Source organism: Ursus arctos, unplaced genomic scaffold, assembly GCF_023065955.2.
Source record: "Ursus arctos isolate Adak ecotype North America unplaced genomic scaffold, UrsArc2.0 scaffold_7, whole genome shotgun sequence".
Taxonomy (NCBI): domain Eukaryota; kingdom Metazoa; phylum Chordata; class Mammalia; order Carnivora; family Ursidae; genus Ursus; species Ursus arctos.
In genome coordinates, this window is record NW_026623089.1 from 50,069,829 (window position 1) to 50,089,729 (window position 19,901).

The 19,901-nt window shown below is 41.8% G+C and overlaps 1 protein-coding gene across 7 annotated transcripts in view; it reads right to left on the reverse strand.

Annotated features, from left to right (window-relative positions):
- The window catches only part of KAT6B (lysine acetyltransferase 6B), a 178,267-nt gene that overhangs the window by 4,989 nt on the left and 153,377 nt on the right, over window positions 1-19,901 (reverse strand). For all 7 annotated transcript variants that reach the window (XM_044386202.3, XM_048219282.2, XM_026504507.4 and 4 more), the window contains 4 exons: window positions 5,571-5,802; window positions 5,098-5,257; window positions 4,147-4,500; window positions 1,755-2,046 (listed from right to left, as the gene is read on the reverse strand). In XM_044386202.3, coding sequence (XP_044242137.2) covers window positions 1,755-2,046; window positions 4,147-4,500; window positions 5,098-5,257; window positions 5,571-5,802 — 1,038 coding nt within the window. The remainder of the gene's footprint in view (window positions 1-1,754; window positions 2,047-4,146; window positions 4,501-5,097; window positions 5,258-5,570; window positions 5,803-19,901) is intronic.

Genomic DNA, 19,901 nt, shown 5'->3' on the forward strand with positions numbered 1-19,901 from the left:
TTACACATAAACTTACCTCCAAGTATTACATTCAAATTGGCTAGCTGAGAAGAACAGGTAAGTGAGGCAGACTGATTCCTTCAGAAGTACAAAGTACAATACCCAATTAACAGTCACTCCAAGGTGTCCAAATGGTTTTATTTCTAGTCACACGGGCAGGTTAATAGCCATGCCAATGTGCCCATATTCCACATGCTACTGGACCTACCAGCTTTTGTAGGAACACCTCTCTAAATCAGAAGATGAGTTTTCTCATAATTAAGGAGATCCTGAAAGGAACCAGTTTAATATGGCCACTTAGAATTTTAAAGGCAAATGGCCCTAGAGTGGAGAATAAAGGTAGTGATGATTCCTTTACAGGCTCCTGAAAAGAAGCAGAAATAAGGCTCAATGTCCACAAACAAAAAATGGTATTTTACTGCAGTTTGTTGTTGCTGTTTGTTTGTTTGTTTAAAGAAACTAAAGAACAGGGGCGCCTGGGTGGCTCAGTCAGTTGGGAGCCTGACTCTTGGTTTGGCTCAGGTCGTGGGACAGAGTCCCTTGTGGGGCTAGCGGGGAGTCTGCTTGAAAGATTCGCTTCCCTCTGCCCCTGCCCCTCTTCACCCCTCAAATAAATAAATAAATCTTAAAAAAAAAAAGAAGAAGAAGAAAAAAGAAAGAAAAGAGAAACTAAAGAACAAGGCTTGGATTCTTTATACCCAGTGTAAGATGTCATTCTCTCAGCAAACGACTGTATACAGCAATAGTATTCCAGCTAATTATGAAAGTCAGGAAGATGCTTGCTCATGCCCTTAAAATTGTGGCTTTTCTTTTCTTTTCTTTTCTTTTTTTTAAGTAATCTCTATACCAAACATGGGACTTAAAGTCACAACCATGAGATCAAGAATCTCATGCTCCACCCACTGAACCAGGTGCCCCAAACCGTGGCTTCTCAAAAAGCAAGAGACACTAGCAATTCCCAGGGAAATGAGATGGCCTGTTTCTAGATTAGAAGAGATACTAGATTAAGTTCTTAAATTGAGTCATTTCAGCTGCAGAGCAGAGAGACTGTCCGCAGATCCTTATGATTCAGCTGGGAACTCAAGAATCCAAGCCAAAAGGCAAGGAATGGCTGCTTTTAAACACAGCATCAAAGATGATTTATTGGTGCTGGTATTTTTTTTTTTTTTTTTTTAAGGAGATGGGGTGGGGTGTCCCTGCCAACAGCAAATTGTAAAATAGTAATTTAAAAGGAAGGACAATTTCCTGATTTCCACATTATCCTATATTATCAAAGCTAATACTGATGCTGTGGTGAGTTTAAATGATTCTTGGTAATAATGTATCCTAAGACACCACTAATTACAAGCTGCACCATCCATTTACTAAATTCATTTTTCAGGAAGAAAGAAACTACTGCATTCGATGCTCACATTGACAGGAATATAAACCCTGATTCCGGAAATACTAGATGTGAAAAAAAGTACCTATGAGAATCAAGGAAATGCAGTGTGTTTCTTATTGAGAGACTTCAGAGTTTTTGAGGACAAGCCAATTTGTGGAAAGTAAGATGAACCCACCTAGAAGAATGTTCTGGCCTTAGAAGTTGTTTAAAATAAAATCCAATTCCAGGAAGAAGGGATAGAACCTTTCATGAATGAGAGAGGACAGATGAGCACTGATTCCTGGTGGGCCGACACAACCTCAGAGCTGCCTCTGGGCGGTCATATACGAGACATGCACAAGGATGAGATTTGTATAATCCCTCCACTTACTTCTACAAGGGTCAGCATTCTTAAAACAATGATTGTCTTTTTCTTCGTCTTCCTCTGTTTGTCTTTTCTTCCCAGGCTGATGTTGGAACACTTTTCTCAGGACTGGCTTCCCGCCGTCTTCCTCCACTTCAATCTCACAGGTAGGCTCCAGGTGCGGCATTGGCCTCTCTTCATCTGAGTTGTCAAAGGGCTCGTTCAGGACTTCTGTCGTCTCAGAAATGGTCTCAGTTGTTACGCTGCTGTTGATCCTCCTGCGTTTACGACCCCTTTTCTTCTTTAGCACAAAAGGCCTCTGAATTTAATTCCAAACATAATACATAAGAGCTCATGAGAAATTAAATGGTTGAGTCGATAGGCAGCAAACATGTACCAAAGGCCTGTCTGAGAATCTTACACGTAGAGACTTCTGGAACGCCTTTGTACTTAACCTTCCATCTGATGTTTAACATCCCTCTCGGGCTCTAACTACACAGGCAAGTGTCTTCCAAATAAAACAGCTGTTTACTCAAGAAGATGCTTTGAGAGGGAACACTGCCTCAGCTTAACTGTAGATTTTAAAAGCTAAGGTTTGCTTTTCTAGCATACATCTTCCAGTGGTACCTGCAGACTTCAATATCCTGTACATCATCGCTATTCAGTCATCACCAACACACGTTTCCGTAAATGTTGCAATAATCGACTAGCCACTGGGTCACTCATTTAATACTTGATAACTTCATGGAGCACCTGCTATAAGCAAAGTGCTGTAAAGATTAACCTACTTGTTCCCCGTTTCACAGGACTTCAGAACGATGAAAAGGGGATGAGGACAGGGTACTAGAAGAAAGGATTATTCTACTGCTTAAAATATTAAGACAGTCATGTACTGATGACTGCAAGGATGTCAGCAACTGGTAATTCTATAAAATATTTTATTATAGAAGGCATCTAAAGAATGGAAAGACATGTGAAATCTGTCTTATTTATGTAAGACAGGAAACTTTTTTTTCCCCCCAACTGCACCACAGGCTGGCACAGAGGACTCTCCATAATAGCAACTATAAAATACTTCTGCCCAAGCAACAAAGTATTTAATGAAGCAAAACTAAAACACAGGAGTAACACTTTTGCTGCTAAAATGCAATCTGTCAATAAAGGGCCTGAAAACTTATTTAAAATACATTGCAAAGAAGGTTCAATATGCTTGGTTAAAACTCTATACAAACTGTATCCAAGAATTATTGTTGGCTCACATTAACTCTCTGAACGTTCACCTATAAACCTGATGACCATATTCTATAATTTAACATTTATGGTTATTAACAGCCCCAGTTGGCCTGCCCTCCCTAACCCACTAGAATTTACTCAAACGTGAGTACAGCTGATATAAAGAACTGTTTTTTTCCTGACTGAATCCATTTATATGATGGGAATCCATATCATGCCTTTGATAATTCTGGTTTTGATGTTTTTAAAACAAATTTCTTTTATAGTATATACATAATAACTGAACACATTTTCCTTGTAAGCAATCAAAAGATTACCCACAAACCTGAAGTGTGCTTTACGGGGTGCTCTTTTCTACCCCCTTGCCACAGCTGCCCTCCCACTAACAGATGACCAAGCTGGGGAGTAGAACAGCAGGTTCTTTGACAGGCGGTCCACCAGACAACCTTGGGGCAGAGCCTCAACCTGCGTTATTTCTAGAAGTCTTGGCTAGACTAACAATAGCTGGTCCCTCACTATGTCACAGATACTGAAGACAAAGGTATCAGATCTGGGTTGAACAATTACCTAAGGACAAAAATCAATTTTTTACTTTCTGCACAAGGTATATCTAGAGAGACCACCCAGCTCTGAGAAATTTCAGCAATGTGACTTGGCCACAAAAACGAAGTATCAGCATGAACATGGACAGCCTGAAATACCTTCTAACAATTCTGTGCCAAGAACAAGAAACAGACACAGTTACCAGGGGCGCTGGGCTTGAAATCGGGGTCCTCATCTTGTTCTGGCTCCATCTCTAAGGAGTTGTGTGACCTTGGACAAGTCTCCTGGCCTCCTTAGGCCTTGGTATTTTCATCCAAATGCACTGAAGGGTGGCTTTAAGTGCTCTCCAGGACCCTTTTCTGCTCCCATAGCCTGACTTACTCTAGTCCCACACACCAGCAGGTGGCAGTAACTACTAGGCGAGGAAGCCTGCCTGTCTCTGTTTCCTGTCCCGGCACTAACAAACCTCACAAAGTAAACACAATCATGACTAAGAGAAATGATGATGATATATGATCAGCAGGACTGAATACAAATAAACTACATCTAAAGAACTGAGAATGAAACAAATACTAATAGACTGTTTGCAATGACAAGATTTGATTGAAACGGATTCAGAGTGCAAATCTAAACAGACACATACCTTTCTCTTTATGGCAACTGATTGTGGTTTAGTCAATCTTGGAGGAGAACTCTGAATATTTTCTTCTTCCTCTTCCTCCTCCTCCTCCTCCTCCTCTTCCTCCTCCTCTTCCTCCTCCTCCTCCTCTTCCTCCTCCTCCTCCTCTTCCTCCTCCTCCTCCTCTTCTTCGCTGCTATCTTTAGACAGCTCCATCAGCTGCCCTCGCTCCCCTGCCACTGGCCGGCTCTCCGGGGAATGCAAATATTTATTTTTCGATTGTACTTTTGCAGGTGATTGCCTACTGTTCGCTCTAGAGGACAGGATTTCTTGCTCCTCCTTTTCCCAGCAGCTAGCTTGTTCCATTAGCCGCTCAGCCTAAAGTGGGGGAGGGTAAAAACGGTGGGCCAGTGAAAGGGCAGTTAAGCCAGAGCCTCTAAGGATCAAAGGCAGAGGATGTCTTAAGTCGTTTCTGATCAGGACAGTCAGCCAGGCAAGCAACATTCCAGCTGCATCATCTCAGGACTCTTTTGCATCAGTTAGGATAACAAATCAAAGAAGATTGGGTTTCATGGGATATTTAGCAGTATTAATGATGCAGCGAATTGATTTGAGTCCTTTATCACTACATTACATGCTCGCTGGCATGGAGCACTTTAAGCAAGTTCATAAACACAAAGAATCGATTGACACTGCAGCCTTGGAGCTCAGCACCAAATGTGATCTGATTACATGCTGTCAGTAGTGAAAAATGCTGCTTTGTGATCAATGATAAATGTTTCATTTTTCATACTCAATTCAATAAAATTATCATGTCTTACCATGCAACCTCAGTTAGGATAAATTAGTGCCATATCATTTCACAAGCTCTCTCTACATAACCAAGCCTTTGACAACGACGGTAATGACTTTCTTAGCTTAAGAATGCTGTGACACTGAAGTCACACGACTTAGGCAGATGAAGCCAATCATTACCTCTTTCTCAGCTTCCCGCTCTTCTTCAGAAACTGCAGCATTAGAAATTAAAATTGGGGTCCACCTTAGACTTTCTGGATCAAGTTCATTGGTCCGGGAACAGGTTTTCAGCTTTTCCATGTGGCCCAATATCAACTTTTCCCTTCTAATGATGACAAATCTGTGATGTGATGAGGCAGAACAAAGCACAATCAAAAGCTGAAATTCCATTTCACCTTCACACGTTGACAAATGCTAGTGCTATTTCCCGGGGTACGACTGATGAGGAAGCTCATCAATGAAAAAGTATAGCGAACTGAAATCTGACCAGCAAAAAAGTATCATTTCCTGTTTTCTATTTAGAGGAAAGGTTCTGATAATACCTTTTATCAACCTCTTATCTTAAACTGGAATACATTCCCCTAACGCCAGGGACCCCTCCTGGTGTGAGATGCTTGAGAGGCAGCCAACGACGCGCCGGCATTGGTACTCACCTGCCATCCCTCTTGTCAATCATATGGAGGTGCTGCAGAGTGGTGGCGATGTCATGTGGGCACATGCCCGTAGCTCTGCTGATGGCCTTGATGCTGATGTGCCTCTCCTGGTGGTGGTAGAGATATTCTAAGATGACGCTCTTCCAGTAGGCCAGGTAGGAGAGACGGCCCAGATCAGAGAGTGGCTTTTCAGGAGACCCTGCTTGGCCTTCTCTTCTAGAAAGCAAATAGCCTAGGGCAGAAAAAGCCAAAGTTGACCTCACTGTGGTGTTTTTAGACATTGGAACAGGGGCCACTTGGAAATAACGTTAAGTAGCAATACGGTAAAAACAGTGTGACTTTATGTCTGTGGTCTCTTCCCAGTTACAGTGATTTGATCTCCATGAAGTTTACGCTTTTGTACCTTTTATAGTAGCACTCCAAGTCAACTCACATAGCTGGCGGCAGCATTCCAAACACACGTCACGGCATATTTAACAAAGCTAAGGTTGAGGGACGTTACTTCTGATAAATTTCAACATCCAAGTTTCCCACCAGCTTTAGATTAATCTACTTTCAAAAAATGAAATGTCAGGCACTTACTCAGAAATCCTGTCGAGGGACCACCCCAAACATTAATGGGCAAGTTGTTTTCCACAGGAAGGACCTAATGACCCTTTGACAGCTGGGTCTTAATAAAAGAGAAGGGTCTCTGTTGACTCAGATTCTATATTGCTTGTTACATTTAACTAGTCGGCTGATCTGAAGCTTTGTTTGAGGACTAATAAAAGAATGTCTTTTAAGTCAACTGCTGCAACTCACATCAGCTCCACTAGCTCTATTTTCACCTCTTTCATGTAAATTAATTTATAATCCAAACCCAGAAAACTGCCTCTACAAATTAAAACAAAACAACTTCCTTAAAATAAACTGTTTCATGTATTTTCAGAAAATCCCTGGGCATGGGTAAGCTTTGAATGTGCATCTATAGCATTATACGGTGAAGGTGCCTTGGCAAAGGGACTTTAAAATGATTTAAAACTTTAAATCCACTTGAAGGTAATGAATGAAAGCTGGCGGCGGTCTTGGTAATTAAGAGCCACTTATGGAGCAGAGAAGAAATGCTATAAACTAATGATGGCTACCTTGCTCTAATTATCGATTTCAATAGCCTCACCTTCATGAACTTCCTAAATTTAAACAAACATCACCCACGTACAGTAGGTGGCAGCAATTACAAAATCATGCTGCTCTGTACACCACCCGAATCTTCAGCACTTTTCTTCTTTATCTGCATTTCCAAAATGGCTGCATTCTCAAGAATTTTCTCAATTTTGGATTTTTTTCTTAGAAGGAGAAATCATGCCTCTGATGCATTTTCCTGCCTCTCAAAATCACTGTGCATAATGCAGAAATAGAGAACAAGAAATCCACCCTGACCCTAGAGGGGTGTAACCACAGCATTTTGCATTTTGACGGTTTTAATCTGAATGTCATTATAAAGAATAAGCATATATTTAACTTTAGGCTTTCCTGAAGTCTTCTGACTTATTTGTCTCTTTAACTCATGTTTAAGTGTAACGTATTTGATCAAATGCAAACAAGCACCACAAAATTTTGCAGTCAAACCGCTGTCGACACGTCATTCAGCTGCATACAGAGGCTTTCAAGAGCAGTGTCAGGAATGCTAACAGTGATGACCACGGTGCTCAATCTCGCCCAGATCATGCCCTGTCAGTTTGGAGAAGAGCTCTCTGTCACTCAAGTACAAACAGTGCCCAGGCCTCACGACGACACAGATAATTGGCACATCCGTCACCTGCCTCCTAAGTGCTTGGCACATGCTGAGAAATTTACTCAGCTGGCTGGAGGACCCAGCTCTGTCCCCTCTGTGCTGGGGGGGAGAGGACCAGAGTATCCAGGCTATGCAACTATCCTCTGGGGACCATGAGATCCCACAATTAAAAGTCCCCTGCAATGCCCGTGAAATTCCCTAGTCCCTCACTGGTTCTTATCTGAACCCCATAGGTAGGGACAGAAAGCCCCACTCCCACAGCCCAGCAGCAAGATTTCTGTACGACCTTAGTCAGAAGGTGGTAGGTGCCCTTCCTACCTTCTGTTCTCCACTCCTATGAGCAACCCTAGCCAGGAAGCACATGGATTTCTTTGTTCTGTCTTCTCTTCCCTTAATCCCTACCCCGGGCTCAACCAGAATCCCCCCAAAACATATTTTACACAGCTGTTCATGTTTTCACACCCTGGGGCAGTACAAACACCTTTATCAGGGCCTTAGCCTGAACTGGTCGGGCCACTGCAACTCTCAGGCAACATGGGGTCTGCGGAGAGCGTTTAGGCATGAACTGAAACTCAGCACCTGCGATTCCCATCATGGTAAGCGAGGGTGTCCTGGGACACTCCCTCGGACACAGTGTGCACTCTGTGACTGCCACTGCCACGGGAGAGTCCTGGGGCCCAAGGTGGGCTGGGGAGGCAGCAGCAGGGCAATAAGCCCCACTGAGCGTGCATACTCTGAGCCCGCTGAGCCCACTGGATTTTCACAGCAAGCACCCCACACCGCACCAGCGAAGACTACAGAGCAGGAAGGCTACCAACATCCGCCAGCAAGGGATAGTCTCCTGGGTGCTGGGGAGAAAAAACTGCCAACCAGAACTCCAACCAGAACACATCAAGCAGGTTTTCAGGGATGCTGTGCACCAACATTCCAGACCACACGGTGCCACTGTCTAAAGGCGTCCCTGCATTGCCTGAAGCTAGTTTTTCCTTCCCTGATTCATGAGACCCTCCAAGAGCTTATCCCAACGGAAGGAACTTGCACTTAAGCTGGAAGCCAGTAAGTCCACAGTCTCTTTCTGAAGGAAAAATTTTTAAATTAAATGGCATCCATTTCACAATCAAAACGACCAAAGGTAAATTTCTGATTCCTTACTACTTAAGTGAAATCACTTGTAATATGTTAAAATGCATAGCTTAGAAGAAAAAGCTGTTGTGTCTACTCTATTCCACTGGTGACCAGGTTGATACAGAACTTCACCTGCAGGAGGCACGTTCTCTCGAAAAAGCCGTAGCTGGTAGCACTTCACTAATCTGACTTTTTAAAAAGATTTTATTTACTTATTTGAGAGAGAGAGAGAGTGTGTGTGTGTGTGAATGAGAGGGACAGGGAGAGAGAATCTGAAGCAGGCTCTGCCCTGAGCACAGAGCCCAACATGGGGCTCGATCCCACAACCTCAAGATCATGACCTGAGCTGAAACCAAGAGTTGGATGTTTTACCGGCTGAGGCACCCAGGCGCCCCCTACTCTGACCTCTGTAACATGGGATGATTTAAATAATGAATTTCTTGCTACTTTTGTTTCATTCTCCTTTTTCTAGGCTCCTCAAATCATAATTACTACATAGCCAATTGACAGAATAATTTTTGGTAAGAACATTTAGATTATTGAGTAATTATAGCAACGTGGTGGTTTAATGTTACAGCTCTTACATTTAACTTACCAAAAAGATTCCAAATAATTGATCTAAGATGAGGGAAATAAAAAGCACTTATCTTGGAAGCCGGTGTATTATCCTGAAGATCTGAAACAAGTACAACACACCCCTGGTGAATAGATTCCCATGGTGCTTGAACACCTTTCCTTAACTGAGGACACTTTCAATCAGAAAACCTGAACTATCCCCTGGGGGAACCTGACTGTTCAGGCTAAAAACAAAGTGGTGTTTGGAGGACAAATCCCAGTAGCTGCAGTCTGATTAATTGCTGGTGAAATTATTCCCTTTAAAAGGTCCGTGAGCCAGAGGTGCTGGTGAAGAGCACTTACTCTGTGATCAGGAGACTTGTAATTGGAAATTGACTGGCTCATAAGCCCCTCACCCGCATCAACTATCTCGATACTACTGAAAGCCGGCTTTCTCTTTTGCTTTACTGGAACAACTTATTCAAAAGAAGACGAGTCTAACTTTCAGTGTATAAACCACACACTTAATTCAAAAGATTACCAAACTGTTTGCTTAAGTGGAAAGGTAAGAACAATGTGATATCTACAAAAAGTAGCATTTCTAAGCTGTACTGACTGCCTGGGACCCAAATTCCGTTAAGGCTGACCTACTTGTAGTAAGAGAATCAATTCTCATGTTAACTAGCCCTGATCCCTTGTGTTTGAAATGGTTAACTCTCTTCTAGGGAGAGGGGAAAAAAAAAAAAAAAAAGATGGTAGAAAGTTGCCTTTTTTTTTTTTTTTTGCCTTTCTGTTGACAGACAGATCTATTAGGATAAAGAGGGAACTATCTAGACAAGGTCAAGATTTGTTTTTACAGACCTAAATTCCCAAATTAATTGAGCTCCCAGCATATTAGCTGCAAGGTTAACCCTTGTTTAATATGAAACATTCCTTCCTTTTAAACTAGTAATATTTCAAAATTGTAAACTGGACCAGAAGTGGAATAATATTCATGGATAAGGATTTCCCCCCCCAAAGGCAGCCACCCCTCCTTCTGCACACCTTCATCTTCTACCATCTGGAACCAAACCATACGAACTTTCTCAAATACAAAGTGTGAACTTTGGCAAGCTACTCCCAATTCCCATCTGTCTGGATTATGTGAGTCTGGGGTTACTAGCTGCTTCTAGGGGAAGATAATCTTCAAGGATTACACACCTTTCATCAGACACCTGTTTAGCTCAGCAAACCTTGCTAAAAGTTTCATATCACTAGACAGCAACTGGGTTTGCAAGCCTGGGAACTGACACCAGGCCAGAGATTTATGGCAGCTCTTGAGCAGAGGAAATTCGATGGCTCTAACCATGTATCTCGTGACTAGGGACTGAAATTCACTGGTCTGTGCTCATCTGTTACTGGTTTCTGGGGTTAAGCAGCTCTGTGACCAACTGCATGAATGGCGTGTTATCAGTTTAAATAGTGATAAATGAACCTGACAGGCTATTTATGTCTCCTTGCTGAAATCTTGTGGTGATTTTGCAATTAGGAAGGAAGCTGAACCTTAGTCTTCCTACTGTTTTCAGAGAACTGGAGTGTTCCAAATGACCCATGACCTGCCAGATTTCTTACTACTTTCCATTTATTAAAAGATGTAGATGCATCCCTAGCAAAAATGGAAATTTCGAATTTTTGAATTATTTTATAATTTAAGAGATTGGTTTTGAAAAGGTGAATGTGATAATGTTCCCATAACTCTATGGGCTCGAAAAAAATATTGTTTGACTTTTCTACAGACTTGCTCTACTTCCTATGGACCAGTGGTTTTCAAAGACTGGTCTCCCAGACTGGCAATATCAGCATCACCTGGTAACTTATGAGAACTGCAAATTCTCAGACCTCCGAACCAGAAACACTGGGGGCAGGACCCAGCACTTCTGCTTTAACAAGACTGCCAGGTGATTCTGATGCACACAAAGTTGAGGACCACTGCTATAAACTCTGCTACGGAGCTGCTGGTTTTGACGAGGATGTGAAAATCACCTTTTGCAGGAGGAAAGCCACTAGGTAGACAGTGGGACTGAAGAATCTCGATGGGTAAAGAGACCTCACCCAGCAACTCAGTGGTAGAGAACTGGGGACAGGAATCTCCAAAGCCCCACCAGACAGAAATTTAGCAAGAGGTCACTGATTTGCTGAGTGGCTTTGTCCATAAATTTTATGTCTGTGCTTCCCAACCTTCACTGTGCAATCACCTCTTGTTACAAAGGGGCTCTGAATTGGCAGGTCGGGGGTGGGGCCTGAGATTCTGCATTTCTAATAAGTTCCTATGCTATGGGCCACATTTGAATTGTAAGGGTTTATACACTCAATCTGGTTCTCAAGTTTTTTGGTCTTGAGACCTCTTTACATTTAGAAAAGTATTTAAGAGCTTCTGTTTGTAAGAGCTATACCTACTAACTTAACAGAGAAATTTGACAAGTATTTATTAAGAACCGATAAACCCATTATGTGTCAACATTTTTTTATGAAAAAAATTGTATTTTCCAAAATACCAAAAAAAAAAAAAAAAGAAAAGTGAGGAGAGACACTGTTTTGCATTTTTGCAAATCTCTTCAATGTTTGGCTTGAGAGAAAAGCTAGATTCTCATATTTGCTTTGGTATTCAATCTGCTATGATATCACAGGTCATGAAATTACTTGACAACTCCAATGTACACTTGTGAGAGTGAAAAGGACAAGCAGCATCTTAGTAGTACTTTGAAAATAGTTATGGCCTTGTGGACTCCCTAAAAGGCCCTTAGGGATCCCCTGGATCATACTTTTGAGACCATCTGCATTATATAAAAAATGACAAGAATTTTTAAAAGTTGGGCAACAAGGCCATAGGTATTTTAAAACAATATGGCATTTATTAAATACAGTATGACAGGTCATAAAAGGGACTACAGGCTGCTTAAGAGCAAAGGTGCTAGAATGAGACTGCCTGGAATGGAATCCAGGGTCCACTACGAATTAACTATGTGACCTTGGCTGGGCAAGTTATTTAACCTCTCTGTGCTTCAAGTCCCTCTCATCCATAAAATTCGGAGAATAACCATACCTATCTCTTAGGGATGTCATAAGAATTAAATGAATAAATACAAAGCATGCAGAACCATGCCCGGCATGTTACCGAAAGGCTACGCGTTAGCTAGTATCATTATTCAACATACTGAATGAATGGAATCTCAAGGGGATCATTTGGGTGACTACATACAGTTAATGTAGGGGAAAGACAGAAAATGTGGAAGAAAATGTGGACAGAAGGAAGAAGACAGACTGCTCTATAGAATCAGACTGAGAAGAGTTACCTCTCTTTTCCTACTTCTGCCTTAGGCACCTGAAAATCATTCCATTTACTCCAATGCCTCAGACAAAAGTTCTCCTCCCCCTACCCCCCAGCTAACCACCCAAATATAAATTTAATTAAAGAAAGAAGCCATGAAAAAACACACACACAACATATTCTGCCTCAGGAATGATCTTAAGAAACTGACGACTGCAGTTCACAGTAAGCACAGTTCTGTGCTCCCCAAATTCCCTTTGGCCCTTAAGTCCTTAACTTCAAGGACTATCCTCAGAAAACAGCAAGGCCTGCAAACCACAAAACAATGATTGCTTGAGGGCGTCAGAAGAACCCAGAGACAGTCCCAGGACAGATGAAACAAAGACCCAAATGTTCTAGAAGACCCAAGTTTGTCCCTGCGAAAATGGTCTGAGCCAGCGAAACCCAGAGAAAGGAGACAGTGGGTCTTTGGGGGAAGGCAGGCTGGCTGCTCTGGGTCATATACCAGACTGTGTCTATCTAAGCCCCCTCTTAAGATCTCCCTTCTCACAAGCTCTTCAGCACACTGCTCAGGACGCTGAGCTCTGGCTCAATTATATGGCGGCAACACTGGACTTTCTTACTGCACGCGGCACCCGCCTCCTTCCTGGCCATGTCCACGTGGGAGAGGAATGATGCTCCTTCAACTCCCCCCCACCCCCCCAGTGGAAGAGGGTATGGTAGGGGCATGACTCCCCTGCTGCTGTTTGTGTAAGAACCTACAGACCATGCTGGAACTTACCAGAAGAGTTCCACGATTCCGTGACTGGGCGTGAAGGAGGTGGTCACATTCTGTGTGTCAGTCACCCAGGAAATACATGAACTCACCTACTGTATGAACTCACAAATAGGGCAGCAGGCAGCAGGGAAGGGAATGCTCCTCCCTCTGCGGTACCCTTGTGTTGAGGAGCGCGAGCCCCTGTGAACGAGCTTCCGAGCTGGGGATGACCAGGGCCAGAGACAGACCTCTGTGAGATAGTCACAGGCCAAAAACAAGTCAATGGTATTTTTATAACTGATAATCTAATTCACTGAGAATGTCTCTAGTTCTCCTTTCTTTACCCTCTCGTCTAGCCCAATGCTTCTCAACCCTGGCTGTACATTAGAATCACTCAGGGGCTTTTAAAAATTACAGATGTCCGTACCCTACCCAATCTCAGCTCATGCTTATCTTGGGCCAAACTGGTCATAGACTTATTATGGGTTATATTAAGCGAGGGGCCTTGAGGACTATCCCATGGCCAGAATGTTAAACAGGGGTGGAACACCAGTCCCACTCCCCCACTACTGCTACCCCAAAGGGCTGTGGTGGTAGCACTGGTGCCTGATGAGGGAGCTACGGAGAAGGGGAACCTTGGGGAAAATGTAGGCATCTAAGAGTTGAAGCTAAAGGGAGGAGATGGTCACTTGGTAAAGAGAGATCTGTGACAGACTTCACAGGAGTTTTCTTTCTTTAGACATTTAACTGAGGAATATTTGTTTGGCATGTCACCATACCAGCGAAGTTCTGGCCTGGTGTATTAGAAGAATGTAATTTTTCTTTCTGAGAAGATGATCGTATATAAAATAGATTCAGCCTCTCAATTTCTTTGTTATGAAAATGAGGCACCTCTGATAAAGGTTAAAATGGTCATGGAGCAAGAGAACTGTCAATATCACTTATTCCCAAACTAAATCATTTGGGGAAGGATTTTCAAAAATATCTTTCCTTAAATATAACTGGGAAGTAACCGCATTCTTCATGAAGCCCACTGCTTAGTACAAATCTAACTTGAAGCTTGGATCCATCACCCAGAGGCACCTCTGGTTAGGTAATGATAAAGCACTAGGATCATGGCCCTTCAAGAGACAGAAATTAGAAAGACATGTCAAAATAATGTCTTCCCTCTTTGACCTTTTTGATTTTCCACAGTTCAAGTCACTTTTAAATTCTGGCAAGTTTTGAGAAAAACAGATTTACAAACACAAGTCATTTTTAAGATGGAGTAATTTGGCATTTTAAAATTACTTCCTCTTATAAATAGGCAAAAAGTCCAGACCGGCAATTCAATCTGCAAAACTATTTCAGAAACAAATTTAATTCTCCCAAGTTAAAACCTGGATAAAATTTTCACACCTAAGTAACAAAACCTTGGTAACAAGAATTCACCACTGAGAAGTTGTAAGACTTGAAACATTGCATTAAACACATATGCACTTCCAATAAAGCATCCGCTCCAAGCAAAGAACTGCATGTACTTTTAATGCCTCACCTGTAAGACCGCTCTCCAGTTGTCAGAACACTACAATTAAACCTGTGGCAGCGTGGACACTGCCACTGATTTCAGAACCAAGCTCTGAGAGTCAGAATTGATAGAAGAGCAACTCTCCTTTTCACTGGCTCTCCCACAACCCACCCCAAATTCTGTGTGTGTGTACCAGCTATAATTTTCTAAAACAGAACAAAGAAATGTAATTCTAATTCTGAGTGATAAGCTCTCACTCAGCAAACACAAATCTCCAGCAAGACTGAAGAAAGGAAAAAGTGGGGAATACAAATCTCTCTAAAAGTTTTGTCTTCCAATTACATTTCAAAGGGAATCTGTCAGTTTTTGGGGATAACATTTGAAAATCAAAGCACAGGTCACCGCCCAATCTGACTGATCAATTAATGTTGAAAGCGTAAGGTAGAGAAACTATCTCTAGTTGTCCTCAGGTCATTTAGACAAACAGTCCTATCCCACTGTTCTGCAGAAGTTGAAAACTTCTCTTTTCACTTATTTTTTATTTATTTCCCATACGCTTTCCAACAGGAGTTGAGGTAAAAAGCCTCTGGCGATAAATGGTGGTGTCCCCACTGAGTTACTGTCGAGCCCGTTCTGACAGACACGTAGGCTGGGGTGGGATGAAGTGTTCCCTCAGTGTCTGGCTGCTTTGCCAGCAGATTGGTGTCATGTAGGTATCTAGCCCTTAATCCTACAGGAATCTTAAAGTCCAAAGTAGCTAGAGTTAGATGCTAGCTGTTGGGAAAACAAAAATGTATGAAATATCATCACTGGCAGTATTTATTAAAAGATGCCAGTTACTAGCCCCCTCAGTTAGTAGGTGACACCTTTCTCGAAGTGCACTGTTTACATTGCCTCCCTAATGCCAGCAACGCTTAGTGAGCCTTCAGTAACAATATATTAGTATCAGCACCGCTTTGGCCACAATATTATCCCCATGAGCCTTTTACTGCAGGGTCACTGTTAATCAAAGAAACTCCATTCATCTTTCCAAGGACTGAAATGGTTTAGTCCTGTGTTCAGCAGTTGAGTGCATCCTATGTTTCAGGCACTTTTCTAGTTAGGGTGTGCACAGACACTCCATTTTCTAAATTTAATAAGGAAAAAAGCTCTGGGAGTTTAATTTCTTAACTACTATGCAACTGCTGAACGCAAGAACCACAAACTACATAAATAACAGGAACTCAAATAGACATGTTAACAGCTCAAGTTCATTTTTAAGAATCAATTCAATATGCTACATTGCAAGCAATCAATCACCCTGCAATCATCATTTACAAATCAAAGTACAAGGCAGATACTCATGGGGGTATATACAACTAGGTGGAAGTGTGTGATTATGGACGAGCAGATTGAAACTGTAAATTATGTAACTGTCTCTTGTAATTACCCTGCTTGAGAACCAAAAGAAACTTCCTGTATAATTTTGCAGGAGAATGGGGATGGAGATACAGAATTGCTTTTTAGTTGGTTTTAACCCTTCAACAGCTATTTAATTATGTGTGATAAGGTCAAAGAAAGTTTATGCTTAATTTATGAAAAGTTGGCAGGGAGGTATTTCAAAGTAATCCTCCGAAAAGCTCCAGATTATTAATGAAACCTGATGATTTCGCTTCCTCCTCAGGAAAGATTTATCTAAATTATTTGGTAAAATAAACATTTAAAACAAATTCACAGATGTCATTCATTTTATTTTCTCTCTAACAACATTCATTATGGTCTCCAAGTTTTTAACTGGATGCAACTCGAAAAGCTGCAGGAGTACAAGGCTGTCAGAGTCCTCAGACATATCTTCTGCTTTGGTAGGAAAAAAATCTCATTAACTTCCTTAAATTCATGGGGAAAAGCTCCAACACTGGGCAAACCACAGGGCAGGACTTCTAATCTACGAACAGAGGACCATCATCTTCTTAAGAAGAAGGGAAGCCTGTTTTTTGCAATAAATAATCAGTAAAACTTCGTTTCAGGACATTCTAGCCCTTTTCTTTCCCTTTCTTAAAGTCTAACATTTAACACCTTTTCTCTTCTGTAAGCATGGTTTCTGGTGCCTAAAAATTTGCCCCAAATATCAGAACTCTGAATGCCCAGCATTCTGGGAGGAAGGAAGTTACAGTGGTGCTTTCCCTCATTTTAAATCAAAAAAGAAAAGGGAGGGAAGAAGGAGGGGAGAGGATAAGAGGGGAGAGACAGACAGACAAAGAACATGAGAAGTTCCAATGCTGCTGTGGCCTCTCTTTATTGCATTTTCTCTCCCATCCACCCCTATCCTCACGGCCATTCTTTGTCTGAATGCACTGTTTTATCACCACTCTGTTAACATACAACTCTTCAAGTATGTTTCTCTAGGTTTAAGAGTGGAAACACAATTTACAGGAATGCAGTTTTCTAATGGACTAGACTCAACACTTGAGAGGATATGATTCTGGTACATTTCAGTACATTTCCTTCGCATAAAACTAGTTTTGCAAAGTCTGATGTGGAGAAGCTCCTAATACACCAAATACCCATGTACTCGCATTTTATTTAAAACAGTAAAGGTGAAAAACTGTTATCTCTTTTATTTTACTTTTTATTTTATTATTTCTTTGAGAGAGAGAGGGAGAGAGAGAGTGACTGCTAGCAGTGGGGTGGGGTGGGGGGCGGAGGGGCGGAGGGAGAGGGGGAGAGAGAATCTTAAGCAGCCTCCACGCCCAGTGCCTGATGCGGGGCTTGATCCCACGACACCAAGATCACAACCCAAGCTGAAACCAAAAGTCAGAGCTAAACCAATTCAGCCATCCAGGTGCCTGAAAAACTGTTATCTCTTTTAAAAACATCACTAACATAATGCCACCAATAAATCAAAAAGTTTTCACTTTAAGAGTTACAAAAATCTAAGCTCCAAAACAGATACCGTAGGGCGTGAACTCCCATTTTAAAACCATCACTTTCTTAAAAAACAGTAAAAGGCAAAAATAAAACAGATTTAGAAAACGACATTAAACAAATATATGAAAGGCAACCACCTTTGTAATCATCAGCCAGGATCAAGAAATAGAATGTTTGCCAGTCACCCTGAAAAACCTTCCATTTGTCCCATCCCAGTCACCCCTTCTTTTTCCCTCGCAAGTAACCACTATCCCAACTTTCCTAGTAAATCCTTGTGTTCCCTTATGCTTTTATCACCAACATAGCCCTAGGTACTACAATACGGTCTTGTCCATTTAAAAAAATATGTATCTTTTAAGTCTCTTTTAGTCTATGCGTTTCCCTCTCCACTCCCTTTCTTTTCCTTGTAATTTATCTATTGATGAACTGGGGCCATCTGACCTACAGAGCTTCCACAATCTGGATTTTGCTGACTGCATACACGTGATGCAGTTCAATTTGTTCCTCTTTCCTCTGTGTTCCTGCAAAATGGCAGCTGGATCCAGAGGCTTGGTGAGACTTTGGGTTCCATCCTCTGGATGGTATGTCCCTTGATCAGCAAGCACGTTAATTTCTGGCTGTGTCCCTTTTCACAACGCTGTTGTTGTTGAAGTTCAAGGTCTAGATCAGTTAGTTCATTGGTAGAATCACAAAACGGCCATGTTTTAATTTTATCATTTCGTTTCATTTGTTAGCTGGAATATCTTTATAAAAAGATGTTTTCCCTCATTAACTATTTGTTTACCTAGTGGTATAGTTCATATAGGAAAGGCAAGTTAAATGCTTTATTTATCCATTTGTAAAATAATGAACTGGTTCCTATCATCCTCTAAATTCGTTTTTAAGTGTCATTATGAATGTGTGAGTTTAAACATTTGGTGAGTTTCAATCAATTGCAATTGTTGTCTTTACTGTTATATTTATTGTCCCATGGGAACCTCTTCAAGTTAAATTCTGAGCCCTTTTGACAAAACCCTGATAATTTTCACCTCCCTGCTACCAAGTATGAAAGAAGAAATATTCCAAACACTCCTTTTTACAGAAAGAACTCTCTACGTCATTTTAAATGATTCAATCAGCCCCCCAAAAAGGAAATATGCAAATGTATTGCATACAGCGAGGTCTACCTGTATCACATTTCCTCAAGATTTCACCGACACGTTTTCAATTCTTTTTGCTATATAATCACACTGCGTATTTTTTCAATGTGGACAAATAGTTACATGCATAACTGAATCGCTTTTAATCCACTCAACTATTTTAAAGCACTTTATAAGCTTTAATTTAAAACAATTTTATTGAGGGGCACCTGGGTGGCTCAATCGTTAAGTATCTGCCTTCGGCTAAGGGCATGATCCCAGGTTCCTGGGATCAAGCCCCATGCCCGGCTCCTCCGCTGGGAGCCTGCTTCTTCCTCTCCCACTCCCCCTGCCTGTGTTCCCTCTCTCACTGGCTGTCTCTCTCTGTCCAATAAATAAATACAACCTTTAACCCCCCCCCCCAAAAAAACAATTTTATTGAAAAAAAGGAGCTCCTCTATGATGTTAACCCAAAGCAGGACTCAATAGAAATAATTACAAAACAGAGGCTTTTGGATTAGTGAACATGAACATGGACCACTAATACCAGAGTAAAGACAAGCTAACCACAAATTGATGGGGGAGGGAAAAAAAAATCAGATTCCTAACTAGTATTTTCCTACCAGAATGCTGAACAAATGAGAGAAAAATCTTTTGCTTTACCCAAAACAAATTGATGTGGGGGGGAAAAAAAAAACCCCTACTACCTCATAGACAGCTGAGATTATAAATGTGCTGGTTAGAAATCCTATCATGAGAGGATGTTATCCTAGGATATTGTGCTACAAATATAAGACTACAAGCTGGAAAATATATTTAAGGGGACTGGGTCCCTGGAAACCAAAATCAGGTATAGTACTAATCTCAACCAATCAAAACAGAATCTTCCTTGATCCTGTTTTGGGTAACGTACAAATGCTTCCCTTGCATGTACCTGAACTGGGAAAACAGAGAGTTGCAGGCATTTCCTCTCTGGTCCTGACACAGCCCCATGTGCCACCCAAACATTCAGCATCGCACACCTGGGATGAATCCTTCGTGCATCTGACTGCCCACTGACCTGTGGGCAAGGCCGAGACCCTTTATCCTTATGGTCTCACCACCTAGGCCAGCCCCTGGCACAGTCCACGTAAATAAAGCATGTTTACTGAAGGAAGTGATGAGGGAATAAAAAAGGGGAAAAAAACAGACTGAGAAGACATCTCCGGTCAAGCATCAACTGCCATAAGCCAGCCAGGTGAATGTGGCAGGTGCCGTCAGGAACACAGAAGAGCACTGATG